At 49.4% G+C, this 15,650-nt stretch overlaps 1 protein-coding gene across 6 annotated transcripts in view; it reads right to left on the reverse strand.

The window, feature by feature from the left end:
* The window catches only part of FLNC (filamin C), a 130,553-nt gene that overhangs the window by 80,044 nt on the left and 34,859 nt on the right, over window positions 1–15,650 (reverse strand). For all 6 annotated transcript variants that reach the window (XM_081879569.1, XM_081879568.1, XM_081879564.1 and 3 more), the window contains exons 2-7: window positions 11,713–11,961; window positions 5,406–5,503; window positions 4,655–4,805; window positions 2,930–3,048; window positions 1,761–1,838; window positions 433–595 (exon numbers count right to left, since the gene is read on the reverse strand). In XM_081879569.1, the coding sequence (XP_081735695.1) occupies window positions 433–595; window positions 1,761–1,838; window positions 2,930–3,048; window positions 4,655–4,805; window positions 5,406–5,503; window positions 11,713–11,961 (858 nt within the window). The remainder of the gene's footprint in view (window positions 1–432; window positions 596–1,760; window positions 1,839–2,929; window positions 3,049–4,654; window positions 4,806–5,405; window positions 5,504–11,712; window positions 11,962–15,650) is intronic.

The following is a 15,650-nucleotide window of genomic DNA, read 5'->3' on the forward strand; positions in this document are numbered from 1 at the left end:
AGGAGCAGGGACCGAGCAACGGGAGCTCACCCCGTGGCGGGGATTCGAACCGCCGACCTTCTGATCAGCAAGTCCTAGGCTCTGTGGTTTAACCCACAGCGCCACCCGCGTCCAATCCAGAGGTACCACTATATTATTTATTATTATTATTATTATTATTATTATTATTATTATTATTATTATTGGCACTCTCGCCCATCTGGGAGACAAAGCGCCCTCCCTTCCACCTGCAGTGGGGGCATCATACAGGCAAATTTGGAGATGTTCAAGTCAAGAGCTAGCAGACTGGCAACCCTTGGGAGAAACGCCCATTGACGGGAATTAGCCATGGAACTTCCACACTCAGGGGCAGTCTACCTTGGATGTACTGGGGGCACTTAGCCGAGCAGGGCTGCCTGGAGGCTTCTCAGAGGCATCTGCCTGGCCACTTACCTGCCGTGTAGATGTCAAAGTAGGTAGGCTTATGAGCCACGTTGCCCACGGGCTCCAGGCCTGGGCCTCGGGCCGAGACCTTGTTGGCATCGCCCAAGGCCATGCCCACGTTGACTTCGAAGGGGCTCTTGTCGATATTCTGCCCGGCGAAAAGAACTGTGACCTAGGGAGGGAGAGCAGGGAGGGGAAGAGAGTGATTTTTGTGATATGGGGAGGGAACCAGCCTGGACTGGCACACACTGGCAAAAGGTCAGAAAGAGGCATAACAACGATCAAGGTTTGGAACAAGGCTCCTGCAAGGAAAAATTCCTGCATTACGTAGGGTTAGATATCTAAATCAGAACCAGTGAAGGCAGTGAAGGTCCTGTGTGAGTGTCTGGAGGCGGTTGGAGGATGGATGGCGGCTAACAGATTGAGGTTGAATCCTGACAAGACAGAAGTACTGTTTTGGGGGGACAGGGGGCAGGCAGGTGTGGAGGACTCCCTGTTCCTGAATGGGGCAACTGTGTCCCTGAAGGACCAGGTGCGCAGCCTGGGAGTTATTCTGGACTCACAGCTGTCCATGGAGGTGCAGGTCAGTTCTGTGTCTAGGGCAGCTGTTTACCAGCTCCATCTGGTACGCAGGATGAGACCCTACCTGTCCGGAGACTGTCTCGCCAGAGTGGTGCATGCTCTGGTTATCTTCCGCTTAGACTACTGCAATGCGCTCTACGTGGGGCTACCTTTGAAGGTGACCCGGAAACTGCAATTAATCCAGAATGCGGCAGCTAGACTGGTGACTGGGAGCGGCCGCCGAGACCACATAACACCGGTCCAAAAAAACCTACATTGGCTCCCAGTACATTTCCGGGCACAATTCAAAGTGTTGGTGCTTTAAAGCTCTAAACGGCCTCAGTCCTGCAGACCTGAAGGAGTGTCTCCACCCCCATCATTCAGCCCGGACACTGAGGTCCCGCTCCGAGGGCCTTCTGGTGGTTCCCTCCCTGTGAGAAGTGAGGTTGCAGGGAACCAGACAGAGGGCCTTCTCGGTGGTGGCGCCTGCCCTGTGGAACGCCCTCCCATCTGATGTCAAGGAAATAAACAACTATCCAACTTTTAGAAGACATCTGAAGGCAGCCCTGTTTAGGGAAGTTTTTAATGCTTGATGTTTTATTCTGCTTTTAATCTGTTGGGAGCCGTCCAGAGTGGCTGGGGAAACCCAGCTGGATGGGTGAGGTATAAATAAATTATTATTATTATTATTAATTATTATTATTATTATACGCCGGGGTCCCTTCCAGCTCTACACTTCTCTGATTCCATGCTTACAGGAGAAGAAGGCATCTCACCTTATGCAAGCCAGCCACTTTCGGCACGTAGGAGACAGAATACGTCCGGTTCTTGTCATTGTTGGCGACCACTTTGGCCTGGGTGGGTGAGGAACGAAAGCAGGAGACATTATTTCCTAGGAAAATGCACCCTCGCCCGTGTCCCTACTGCGGTGTCCCGCAATATAAGTAAAGTTAAAGGGACCCCTGGCCATTAGGTCCAGTTGTGGCCGACTCTGGGGTTGCGGGACTCATCTCGCTTTACTGGCCGAGGGAGCCGGCGTACAGCTTCCGGGTCATGTGGCCAGCATGACTAAGCCGCTTCTGGCGAACCAGAGCAGCACACGGAAGCACTGTTTACCTTCCCGCCGGAGTGGTACCTATTTATCTACTTGCACTTTGACGTGCCTTTGAACTGCTAGGTTGGCAGGAGCAGGGACCGAGCAACGGGAACTCACTCCGTCGTGGGGATTTGAATCGGCGACCTTCTGATCGCCAAGTCCTAGGCTCTGTGGTTTAACCCACAGCGCCACCCGCGTCCCACAATATAGGGCCTTGCATTTGTTGCTGGACTCTGGCGTGGGAAATGGCAAAGGATTATGGGGGTTGTAGTCCGGCAACAGCTGGGGGGGCTGCATGCTTCCCATCCTTGCTTGGTATTGCAAGAGTCCTTCGCCCGTAAAACCTCCCGTTTCAATTTTATCAAGCGCAGGACCCCACAAAACTCAGGGGCTTACAGGAGGGCAAGGAGAAGAGCATAAGGCATGAAATTAATGGACTATGCAGAATTGGATAAATTAACAGGAAGGATTCGAAACTTGCGGCACCAGAGATTCTTAGAAGACTGGGGTAAATATACGAACTATTTGAAAAGCAATTATAACGAACAGATTATGCTAGTAGGACTGCAAGTAGTTCTGTAAGGAGGACTCCTTGAAATATTGCCAGAAAGAACATGAAGAGAATTCTTAGTTAATGATAATTAAAAGTAATAGAGAAATTAAGAAATGCAGAAAAAGCAATAAAGAACAGAAAATCTTCAGAGATTGTTGACGCAAGTCTAAAATATTGTAGAAGGTAAGAAGTTATGTTAAATGATTGTTGGAAATGATATGTTAAAAAAAAACACAATAAAAATGTATTTTTTTTTAAAAAAAAGGAGAAGAGCAGAAGGCTGCAGAGCCCAGTACCTCCTCTGTGTGGCCTTCGGGGTCTTCGATGTAGACCAGCACCTCTCCCAATCCTGCCTCGATGGTTTCCACTGTGAAATGGGCTGGTTTCAGCACCGTGTTGCCGTGGGGCTCGATCCCTGCACGGAACATCAGATACGTTAGCCGGGATACAGAAGATGGAACAACGTCCCTTTGCAGTTCCCCAGTTCTCCTCCTCCTCCTCCTCCTCCTCCTCCTCCTCCTCCTTCTTCTTCTTCTTCTTCTTCCCCTTTTCTGAATCCTCATAGAATCGTAAAACCGTTCCAACCCCCTCCTCCACAAATGATCAAGAATTTGTCCCATCCACTTTTGCAAACTTTGATTTCGCCCGGTCTCTGTTTAAGCCTTTGGCCTGATCTGCTTATCAAATCAGATGATTCATCGGCTCAGATGCTTCAGCTGAGATTCCTGCATCTCAGGGGGGGCTGGACTCCATGACCTTTGGGGGGGGCCCATCCCACTCGACGATTCTACAATTCTATGATCCAGATTAGCTTGCGGGCTCTTTAACCGCCTTCCTCAGCAATTCGCTCGTCCCGGGCTTTTCAACGGAACTTCCCCATCTAATGTTTATTTTAAAGTGGAGTTTGTGTGTCTGTCTGTCTGTCTGTCTGTCTGTCTGTTTGCCTTTGGGCCCTTTAATTCACTTTGCATTTGTAAACCGCAAGTGGCTGAATTACTCCCTTCAGGGATTCTACAGCTCTGACTCCTGCATGGCAGCGGGCTGGGATAGCTGACCCTTGAGGGTCCCATTCTACGATTCTATGAAATGGAAAGAAGAGTCCAGAGGCCTCCTCTTTAGCTCCAGAACACAGAAGGCTTCTCGGGTTGATTGATCCGGATTGATCCCTTTCTTAAAGTGACGGGAGCAGGCCTTTTCCTGGTCATTTGGGAGTTGGGTGGAGACGAGAGCAATTACCGTATTTTTCGCTCTGTAGGATGCACTTTTCCCCCTCCAAAAATTAAGGGGAAATGTGTGTGCGTCCTATAGAGCGAATGCAGGCTGCGCGGCTAAGCCCAAAGCCAGAACAGGGAGACGGAGCGCTGCGCACTGCCCTGCAGAGGCTACAAAGGCTATCCCCGAAGCCTGAAGCCTTTGGAGTGCAGCGGGAACTCGCGCTGCGCTCCAAAGGCTTTGGGTCAGCGAAAGGAACCCAAAGCCTTGGAGCATAGCGCGAGGTCCCGCTGCGCTCCAAAGGGATCTTTGAGGCTGGCGGTGGGGGAAAGCAGCGCTTCCCCCCACCGCTAGGCCCACAAGCTCGGGGGGCAGCGGGAAGGCTGCACGCAGCCTTTGCTCTGTTCCCTGACCAGATCTTTGGGGCTGCCGGTGGGAGAAAGAAGCGCTTCCCCCCCCGCCAGCCCCAAAGAGCAGGGCGAAAGGAACCTGAAGCCTCCGGAGCCCAGAGGGAACTCCCTCCGCGCTCCAGAGGCTTCGGGTTGCCTTTACTGAAGCCTCCAGAGCGAGAGGGGTCAGTGCGCACCGACCCCTCTCGCTCTCCAGGCTTCCAAGGTCTGAAGCCTCCAGAGCGCAGAGGCTTTGGGTGCATGCACATTGAACGCACCTTGTTTTAGAGGGGCAGAACAAGAAAAAAAATATTTTTTTCCTGTTCTCCCCCTCCTATGGTCCGGTGCGTCCTATAGAGCGAAAAATACGGTAATTCTCTTGGCCAGTGCCCTCTTGACCGCTTGGTCAGGGCTACTTACCTGGGCCGTAAGCCTTGGCTTTCTTGGGGTTCAGCTGTTTAGAACGCAGGGGAGCCCCCGGCTTCAGTTTGGCTTTGGGGAACTGAGAGAGGTAGGTCATGACCGAGTGCTCATCCACATTGGGGTCCACAATCTCTTCAGGGGCGATCACCTGCGAGGAGGAGTAATCATCATCATCATCATCATCATCATAAATTTTTTTTATACCCCACCCTCCCCGGCCAGAGCCGGGCTCAGGGCGGCCAACACCAATAAAATTTCAGAAAAAACATAATAAGAAAAAAAACAACCACAATTTAAAATGCAGGTTAAAATGCAATTTAAATGCAGCCTCATTTTAAAAGTCAAAACCATAAGGGGAGGGAAACATAAGGGTCAGACTGAGTCCAAACCAAAGGCCAGGAGGAACAGCTCCGTCTTGCAGGCCCTGCGGAAAGATGTCAAGTCCCGCAGGGCCCTAGTCTCTTGGGACAGAGCGTTCCACCAAGTCGGGGCCAGCACTGAAAAGGCCATGTTATTCCGCCGAAGAGGAATAACACCCCTTCCTCACCAGTGGTTTTCCTCCAGCGTGCCAAAGCCCCCCCGCTTCCCTGTTCCGCAACGGGCAAAAATTCAACCGGCGAAGCACGAAAAGAGGCTTTGCCGGTTGGATTACCGCCTGCCGGACAACTTTTAAAGGCAGAGGGGAAAGGGTGGCTTTGGTCCAGAGAGCCCAGCCCTTTGGAAACCCTGTTTTTTGCCATGGTGGTACCTGGGGCACTCCCAGCCAGTCGTCCGCCTGCTGCATAGCCTCCCGGGCGTTTTCCACGGGCTGGTTAGGATCCCAGGTCTCCCAGTCCGGGCACAGGCCTATGGGAAGGAGAGATAAAGACAGGGTCAGACGGGCAGCGCCAGCCTTGGGGGCGCCTGCCAGGAGAGCCAGAGACAATAGGGGCATTGTGGCCACCCTTGGCACAGATCGCCCGATCCAGCCGGAAAGGAACTGGATCCACTCCAGGGTTTATAGCAAGCCGTCCTGGCTGCCGAGAAGAACCGGAACTGGATTGAGGAAGGGAGTGCAAAGGGGAGAATTAAGACACGGAACCGGATAAGACTCAGCGGAAGGTCCCATGGTTAAGGTCCAAGAGTGGGCGGAGCCAGAGCCAATTGGAGGCGGAGCCAACACACCCTGGCGTCTCCTCCCTCTTCTTCCCTGCTAAGTTGCGCAATTTTATTTATGATAATTATTACAAAATACAAGCAAAATACATACAAATACATATATTTTTCAGATAAGCACACCTATATACAAAAAAGAAAAGAGGAAGAAAAGAAAAAAGAAAAAGAAAAAAATTGGAAGAAAAATTGGAAGAATTTCTTCCAAATTTATTCTACGAATATCTCAATAATAAAACTTCATGGATTGACTCCCATCGCTTACACTGCACTTCCTATATACATTTTAAGCCAATTTGTATCTGTTATTCCGTATTTTTCCCATACAAATATTCTAATCGGTAAGTTTTCTAAATCTTTCATAAATCTATTCTAAACGCAACCAATACCTTCCACTTAATCCTTGTCTACCTTCTATGGATGTTTTTAAGCAGAGGTTGAGTGGCCACCTGTTGTGTATGTTTTAGCTGAGATTCTTGCATTGAAGCGGGTTGGACTAGATGACCCCTAGGGGTCCCTTCCAATTCCGCGATTCTGTGACTGGCGGGGCAATGCCCTCTTTGCCCTTGTGGGACTCAAACTCCTGCAGCAGAGAAAGGACCTAGAGGCTGACATTTGTGGAACAGACCCTGGGAATGATGTCACAGCAGGGACCCCCAAAGGCCATCTAGTCCCCTGAATTTAAAAAATTGAGGTCTTTTATATATATATATAATAAATGTTCATAAATGTACCAAACAAAAACGTACATAAATATATAAACCACATGTCTGAAGAGGCAGCCATGAAGCCATTTTGGCTCCCAAACTGACCAGGACTATAACCTAACAATGTAGTTTATAGTATGGTGGTTTGTTTGATTTTTCTGTTAATTGTTTGTTTGATTGTATGTTTGTTTACTTGTCTGTACTTCTGTTTTCTCATAAATGTATTTATTTTAAATTACTAAGGATATAGGGACGTGGGTGGCGCTGTGGGTTAAACCACAGAGCCTAGGGCTTGCCGATCAGAAGGTCGGCGGTTCAAATCCCCGCAATGGGGTGAGCTCCCGTTGCTCGGTCCCTGCTCCTGCCAACCTAGCAGTTCGAAAGCACCTCAAAGTGCAAGTAGATAAATAGGTACCGCTCTGGCAGGAATGTAAACGGCGTTTCTGTGCGCTGCTCTGGTTCGCCAGAAGCGGCTTTGTCATTCTGGCCACATGATCCGGAAGCTGTATGCCAGCTCCCTCGGCCAGTAAAGCGAGATGAGTGCCACAACCCCAGAGTCGGACACAACTGGACCTAATGGACAGGGGTCCCTTTACCTTTTACTAAGGATATATTTTAAAAATAAAATAAATAAAATGCATCTCTGGGTTATTTGTGGGGTATAGGAATTTGTTCTTTTTTCCCCCCTTCAAAATATACTCTGCCCCCCCCCCACAAGGTCTGAGGGACCCTGCTGAAAAAGTTTGCTGACTCCTTAGCTTATATAAAATACGCAGGGATTTATGCCATGCAAAATGAACCGTGGAAAGAGAAGAAGGTTTAAATGAAGACTGTCTTCTAAATTGTAAAATAGAAAATTTAATAAAAATTACATAATATATACAGTGGTGCCTCGCAAGACAAAATTAATCCGTTCCATGAGGCTCTTCGTATAGCGGTTTTTTCATCTTACGAAGCAAGCCCATTGACATCTTAGCATATTAGCGCTATTAGCGGTTTAGCGGCTTTTAGCGGATCTGCTGATAAGTGGCTTAGGGGCTTAGGAAAAGGGGGGGAAAGGGGGGGAACCTGCAGGAACTCGCAAGACATTTTCGTCTTGCGAAGCAAGCCCATAGGGAAATTCGTTTTGCGAAGCGCCTCCAAAACGGAAAACCCTTTCGTCTATCGGGTTTTCCGTCTTGCGAGGCGTTCGTCTTGCGGGGCACCACTGTATGTATGTATATATATGACCGCTTCTCCTGACACGGCTGTTTCTGGAGTGACGCACGGCAGCTGCGCTGAACAGCAGAGTGCCACCATTGCCGGGGTTGGGATAGATGACCACTGGGGGACCCCTCCAACACTACAATTCTGCCAGTTGCCGGGCAATTCTGCCGCTAGCCCTGAGAGGAAGAGGCCTTTTTGGAGCACTGCGGAGGATGGGCAGAGGCGTTCGTGCTGGAGATGGATTGCCAAACATTTGCGGAGAGTGGAGCAGCAGCCTGGGGGATCCCCAGAGATGGAGAGAAAGTATGCCAAGAACTAAGGAAGGAGGCAGACCCAGAGGGAAGCTATCGACATATAAGGCCTGGCTGCAGCTTCTGTTAAGGTAAACTCCCCGGCACAACTTGGCTGGGCAGGCCCAGCGCTCAGCCGTCCATCGCTCAACCCTCCCGCCTCGCCAAGGATGCAAGTGCCAAGGAATCACATGATCCTCGAAGTGGGAGGGTGGGACACCTGGAGGTCATCCAGTCCAACCCCGTGCAAGGCAGGAAACGAAAGCTCTCGGGAGCAGGATCTTCTCTTGAGACTTTCAGAAGGGACAGGACAGGAGGATATCCCCCATCCCATCTCCATTTAATTCGAATCTGCGCCTTAAAGCACCCACCCCCACCCAATATTTTTAACAGCAGCAGGATTCGGCCCTGCAACTTGTCCAGGACAAGAGTGCCTCTGCCCGTGCATGGAGTGCCGTTCCCTTAAGCGTCAATGTAATCAGTCCCTTCGGCTGTCAGAGGAAAGGAGTGGCTCTCGGGCAAAGGGACCTCTCCTATGAGAATACAACAATCCTGTAGGTGTCTACTCAGGTGTAAGTCCCACTAACTCAGCCGCAATCCTGCTCTCCATTTACCTGGGGCCATACTGCTGTGAATTCAGCGGAGCTTACTTCTGAGTAGACGTCCGCCAGACAGCCACTTTAGTCCTGCATTTTCTTTGACAGCCTCCTCAGTCCCCGCTGGTCCAGATCCACACCGCGCATATTAATCGTGTCCATAACTTTTATGGCACTTACAACCCACCAAATTTTATGGCACTTATAATGGGCCAAGATCCCCCACTGAACTTCACGGCTGCGCATGGATTCGAACCCTCCCAGGTCCTCGTCTGACACTCTAAGCCAGGCATGGCCAAACTTGGCCCTCCAGATGTTTTCGGACTACAACTCCCATCATCCCTAGCTAACAGGACCAGTGGTCAGGGATGATGGGAGTTGTAGTCTCAAAACATCTGGAGGGCCAAGTTTGGCCTTGCCTGCTAAGCACTACCCCACTGTCGCAAGCACATAACTTCCTCCCAAAACATAGCTGTCAACTTTTCCCTTTTCTTGCGAGGAATCCTATTCGGAATAAGGGGATTTCCCTTTAACGTTGCCAGCTATGTCCCAAAGAATCATGGGAACTGTAGTTTTTCCTCACAGGGCTCCAAGCACCCATAGCGAACTACAGTTCCAATGATCCTTTGGTCAAAACCATGCACTTTAAATGTGTGCTGCATGTGCTTATGGCGAGCCAGTCAGATGGGCAGCATATATTATTATTATTATTATTATTATTATTATTATTATTATTAGGGTTCAGCTCTGCCCCGCAACTCCATGGCACGGCAGCGCATGGCAAGTGAGCAGTGTGGCTGAGCCGTATCTATGGCGATGAGACCTGTGGCTTGCCAAAAGCCACACTGATGATGGGTAGCAAACTAGACTTTACTCAGAGTAGGCCTGTTGAAATTGACCACCGTGACTAAATCAGGTCCATTGATTTCAGTGGGTTTGCTCTGAGTTGAATATCACTGAATAGAGCGAAATAGATCTGTGGCTTGCCAAAAAGCCACACTGATGTTGCTAAGCAAGGTTTGCCTGCGGAGAAATCTTGCCTTAATTCCACAGATGGAAAAATAAAAATAAATGGAGGGGGGATGTAAATTCTGAACATTAAGGAGGCTACAGTCCACGTCAGGCCCTTCTACACGGTGAGATACGTAAACCACAAACAAGCGAAGGGCTCCCACTGCCAACATATCCATCCAGACCTCTGAGTTTGCCCAAATTTGGCTTGCTTTTCCTGAGCGGAGGGTAGATTCTCTCCCCCCCCCCCCCGGCCCCACCAGCCATAAATCCGAGAGAGAAGTGTTTAGGCTGATAAGTCCTGGAAGAGGAGATGAGCTCAGCAGCAAAACCAGCCCAAGAGGAGACACAGGAGAAGGCGGATTTCCTCAACCGGGTGCCCTCCAGCTTTTCTGAACTACAACTCCCAACTAGAACTCCCAACAACCGGCCGGCGCTAGGCAGCTGCAGTCCCAGTGAGCTGGAGGGTGCCAAAACTGCAACATAAATGCTGGTAATCCTAATTCGGCAATCCTAGTGCAAAGGTTTTAGCCGTGCCTCTGAAAGCAGGAATTTATGTATAGTTTTCTATACAGTATTGGATATTCGGAGTCTTGCAGGAATTTATGTCTAGGTTGGGGGGGTTGCCCCTCCAGCAGACATCATGCACATGCAGCCCACTACCAAAACCAGCACCATCATTTTTGTGACTTTTGTGATTTGTCCCCACAAAACACTTCATCACAGTTTCTTCCTATCTATTCAAAGGGCCTCTGCTGCGCAATACCAAATGTAAGAATTCACTGATAAATGTATCTATGTACTGGCTTACTAGGGAAACTTCAGAAATTCATATAGACATGTGAGCTCAGCTACTCAGCAGCCCCTCTGCCTGAGTGATAATCCCTGGCATCCTGATACCTGAGTGCCAGACAGGTAGCCATTTTAGAAATAACAAACCCAGATGAAGACAAAAGGGTGTGATTAACTTGGCTGGGAAACAGGGAAATGTAAATGTCTCTTTTGTTACACTTGATGGGGTGGCGCTGTGGGTTAAACCACAGAGCCTAGGACTTGCCGATCAGAAGGTCGGTTGCTCGATCAGAAGGTCGGTTGCTCGGTCCCTGCTCCTGCCAACCTAGCTGTTATCTACCAGTGCAAGTAGATAAATAGGTCCAGTGCAAGTACATAAATAGCTCCAGCAGGAAGGTAAACGGCGTTTCCATGCGCTGCTCTGGTTTGCCAGAAGCGGCTTAGTCATTTTGGCTCCCAAACTGACCAAATGTTTTCCCTGCAAAGTCAAAGGAAAATGGAAAAGCCTCCCCATTGTCTTTTCCTTCACAAATCCCGTCTTAAGGGTATGTCTGTGCATGAATAGGGTGAGAGCCTGTGACCTGGCTCAGGAACTAAGTATTTATCATTACAAAAGACTGGCCAGGCTCCCCAGGGTATCCAATCAAGTAAGCATTAACAGGTCTACCAGACAGGTGGTAAACAAAGCACTCACATTTCTGTTGTAGACCACCTTTTCTGTGAAGTAGGTATGATGTATCTGGGGGGTGCTCTTGAGCTACACCCCTTTCTGCGATGTGGATATGATGTTTCTGGGGGTGGTCTTGGACTCCAGGGAGGGCAATTTAAAATGTCTATATAAGGGGGGGCACACTTGGGTTCTGGGGTCCTCCTCCTTTCCTGCGTGTGAGGGGAGCACCCTGTTGCAACAGTTCAATAAAGATCAGGCTTACTGGCTGCTTTGCTTCTCAATATTCTCTGGTTGGCCTCTGTTCTTTTCTCCAACCGATGGAGAACCTACAAAGGACTCTATAAGGGCTCTTGTGTCCCCCCATAAGGGAATAAGGGCAGATTTTCTTTTATTACAGAGGGCTGGGAACATCTCCTCTTTGAAACCCCTGGAGAGCTGCTGGCACGGACATTACCGAGCAAAGTAGCGTTCTTTGCTCCTGGGTCTCCCCAGTGTAGGTGGACTACAACTCCCATCGTCCACAGCCAGCTTAGCCCACTGGACAATGGGATTTGTAGTCCACCCAGGGACCCAGGCATGAGGAACACCAAAGCCCAGAGTCACCATCCAGCGGCTTATTTTTCCTACTCACCAGGAGCACAGTTGTCCACCAGGGCTCCCAGCGCCTTGCCGTCCTGCCAGTCGCGGTTGAAGTTGGTGATGGGCAGTTGAGGGACCTTGTTCTGGATCCAGCCCAGGAGCCGCTGTTTGGGGGTCTGCTTCTTGGCATCCTCCTCGTCCTCGTCTTCCCACATGGGCATAGAGATGGAATAGTGCAGGATCAGGGTCCATATCAAGCCCAGAATCAGCTTCAGGTTGCCGTCCACAATGGCTTTGCTGTCTGTCGGGAGGAAAGGCCGAGAGAGAAAGGGTTAACAACAAGGCAAGTAGAATAATTCTAATAATGTGACTTATTTTTTGCGCCCCACAAATCTGACCCCACTCGACACGTTAAAATCGTCCCGACGCAGGGCTGCTTTCAGATGTCTATGGAAGGTTGCATGTTTGTCTCAGAGAATGAGAATGAATGAATCTTTATTGGCGCCAGCGCATCGGTCACAGCAATAAAACAACAATACAATATACGAAGAATATATAGTGGACGCTCAGGTTGCGAACGTGATCTGTGCAGGAGGCACGTTTGCAACCCGCCGCGCTGCGTGTGCGCATGCGCAGGTTGCAATTCAGTGCTTCTGCGCATGCGCAAAGCGAGATTTACCACTTCTGCGCATGCGCAACCGCGAAACCCAGAAGTAACCCAATCCAGTACTTCCAGGTTTCGGCGCATCCGTAACCCAAAAAAACAACACCCTGAAGCGTCTGTAACCCGAGGTATGACTGTAAATAAAAAGTCAATTATATATATCTTTGACATCAGATGGGAGAGGGCTCTAGGGCACAAAGTTATTTCATATGCAAATATCAAGGCTCGGTGTCACCAGAATACAGTGGTGCCCCGCAAGACGAATGCCTCGCAAGACGAAAAACCCACTAGACGAAAGGGTTTTCCGTTTTTTGAGGCGCTTCACAAGACGAATTTCCTTATGGGCTTGCTTCGCAAGACAAAAACGTCTTGCGAGTTCTTGCGAGTTTTTTCCCTCCCCCCCCCCCTTTTTCTAATCCGCTAATCCGCTAATAGGGATGCTTCGCAAGACGAAAAAACCGCTAGACGAAGAGACTCGCGGAACGGATTATTTTCGTCTTGCGAGGCACCACTGTATTATAAATATATATGCCGAGTTTCTTGCATCAGAAGGGGTTGGGCTAGGTGACTTTTGAGATCCGACTCTACAGATCTATGAAATCTGACTCATTTAAGACCATATTGAACCCGTAATTCTCAGTAATAATGTAACACATCAAGCTTGTTTTCTCCTGCTTTGGAGGGTAGGACTCGAACCCGTGACTTCAAGTTACAGAAAAGTCGATCTTCATCAGGAAGAACTTTCTGACAATAGGAGCTGTTTGACAATGGAACGGATTCCCTCGGGGAGTTGTGGACTCTCCTTCCATGGAGGTTTTTAAGCAGAGTTTGGACCTCTGTCCTGGATGCTTTAGTTGAGATTCCTGCCGTGCAGGGGGTTGGACTAGATGACCCAGGGGGTCCCTTCCAACTCTACGATTCTAGGCAGTGCTTTTTTTCTGGGGGTACGCATACCTCTGAACATTTTGTGAGTCTAAGTTTTGCCTCACTTAGACGGTCATACCTCTTGTTACCTTCGGTTCAGGTTACGTTTCTTCAGGTTGCGTCCCACGGCGACCAGGAAGTACCGGAAAGGGTTACTTCTGGGTTTTGCCGCTCGCGCATGCGCAGACGTTCAAAATGACGTCACGCGCATGCGCAGAAGTGGCGTATCGTGACCCGCGCAGACACAGGTTGCGTTCTGTTCATATTGCGAACAGTGCTCCGGAACAGATCCCGTTCGCAACCACTGTATTTCAATATGAGTAGGAAAATGAGAGTACAGTGGTACCTCGAGTTACAGACACTTCAGGCTACAGACGCTTCAGGTTACAGACTCCGTTAACACAGAAATATTACCTCCGGTTAAGAACTTTGCTTCAGGATGAGAACAGAAATCGTGCTCCGGTGGCACGGCAGCAGCAAGAGGCCCCATTAGCTAAAGTGGTACCTCAGGTAAAGAACAGTGTCATTTTGATTCTCGTGATGCACTGTGTCTGTGGCGTATTGTGTTTTATCACGTAGACACCGCCTTGCTATAAGGCATGGGTAGCCAAACTAAGGCCCGGGGGCTGGATGTGGCCCAATCGCCTTCTCAATTCGGCCCGCGGACGGCCCGGGAATCAGCATGTTTTTACCTGAATGTGTCCTTTTATTTAAAATGCATCTCTGGGTTATTTGTGGGGCATAGGAATTCATTCATATTTTTTTCCAAAATATAGTCCGGCCCCCCACAAGGTCTGAGGGACAATGGACCGGCCCCCTGCTGAAAAATATTGCTGACCCCTGCTATATGGCATGAATTTGTGGCATGCTGACACTTCTACAAATCGATAAAACCAGAGAAGTGCTTCGCTCCCTGGCTCTTCCTAACGGCAGGGGCTGGAGTACATGACCTTTGGGAAGCCCTTAACATTCCTAAGGAAGGAATAATAATAATAATAATAATAATAATAATAATAATAATAATAATAATAATAATAATAATTTATTATTTATACCCCGTCCATCTGGCTGGGTCCCCCCAGCCACTCTGGGCGGCTTCCAAAAAAATATTAAAATACAATAACCTATTAAACATTAAAAGCTTCCCTAAACAGGGCTGCCTTCCGATGTCTTCTAAAAGTCTGGTAGTTGTTTTTCTCTTTGACATCTGATGGGAGGGCGTTCCACAGGGCGGAGGCCACTACCGAGAAGGCCCTCTGCCTGGTTCCCTGTAACTTGGCTTCTTCCCAGGTAAGGCTGGGAACAGGTTTTGTGTGTGTGTGTTGGGTTGCTATGTGCGGCAGGAAAGCCGAGGTTTGAGAAGCGGGGGTGAAGAGGTTACGGGGAAATCCCGTCTCCGCTGCCCTAGGAATCTCTGACACATTTTCAAGCCATTCCTGGGAACAACAATGCAATACTGCGCCGAACTTTTTCCCTCCGAGCTCAGTCTTTCCATAAACACTCGCTACGGAGGGCAAGGCAGCCTCCCATTTCCTTAGCAATCTCTCCTCCGCTTCATAACAAACATGAGCTGCGGCAATGCGCTGCGATGGACCACATTCAGCATCTCCAGGTGGACCAGAGGCATCCGGCATCACGAAGGCATAGCTGTCAACCGTCCCTTATATGGTGGGAAACTCCCTTATCCCAGTGCCATGTCCCGCTGCTGTCCCTTATTGATGTTGTTGTTTAGTCATTTAGTCGTGTCTGACTCTTCGTGACCCCCTGGACTGTTTACTGAGGCCAAGAGAAGCCCCCAGTGCTTTGGGGGGGCGCAGGGGTACGCATACCCCTAAACATTTTGTGAATCTAAGTTTGGCCTCACTGAGGGGCAGTATTTCAATATGAGTCGGAAAATGAGAGAACCCCTAAACATTTTTTGAAAGAAAAAAAGCACTGGGAGTCCCACAAAAAACGATCAGAGGAGCCTTGACGAATACTTCAAATAAAAGGCACTACTGTACATGGTCTTAGCCACTTATCTGAGCTGTTATTGCCCTCGGCTGAAAGAAACAGATGCCAGGTTTGCATCTGACGCTCCAGAAAAAATTCGGTCGTTGGCACACGGCTTGGCTTAATTGCACGAGTCATAGGAGCAGGGTTTTTCTGGAAAGTTCCTCGCAAGGGTAGCTAATTCAATGACCTCTACCGCCAGCAATGCTGGCTGAGGCTGATGGCAGTTCCACAACACTTGGAAGGGACCACACTGTGCCTTTAATTAAAAGCTTCCTGTGCTGGTCCCGGGGGCTATCCGCGAGGCAAGGTCCGAGTCCAGTTTGAGGTTGAGGGTGCAGTATGGAGGCAGTCCGTCAAAGTTGAAGCGGGGTCCAAGGCAGGGAGTCAGGTGAGGTCAGGAGCTCCGG

This window comes from Podarcis erhardii (genome assembly GCF_964252035.2).
Source record: "Podarcis erhardii genome assembly, chromosome: 10".
In the NCBI taxonomy this organism is placed as follows: Eukaryota; Metazoa; Chordata; class Lepidosauria; order Squamata; family Lacertidae; genus Podarcis; species Podarcis erhardii.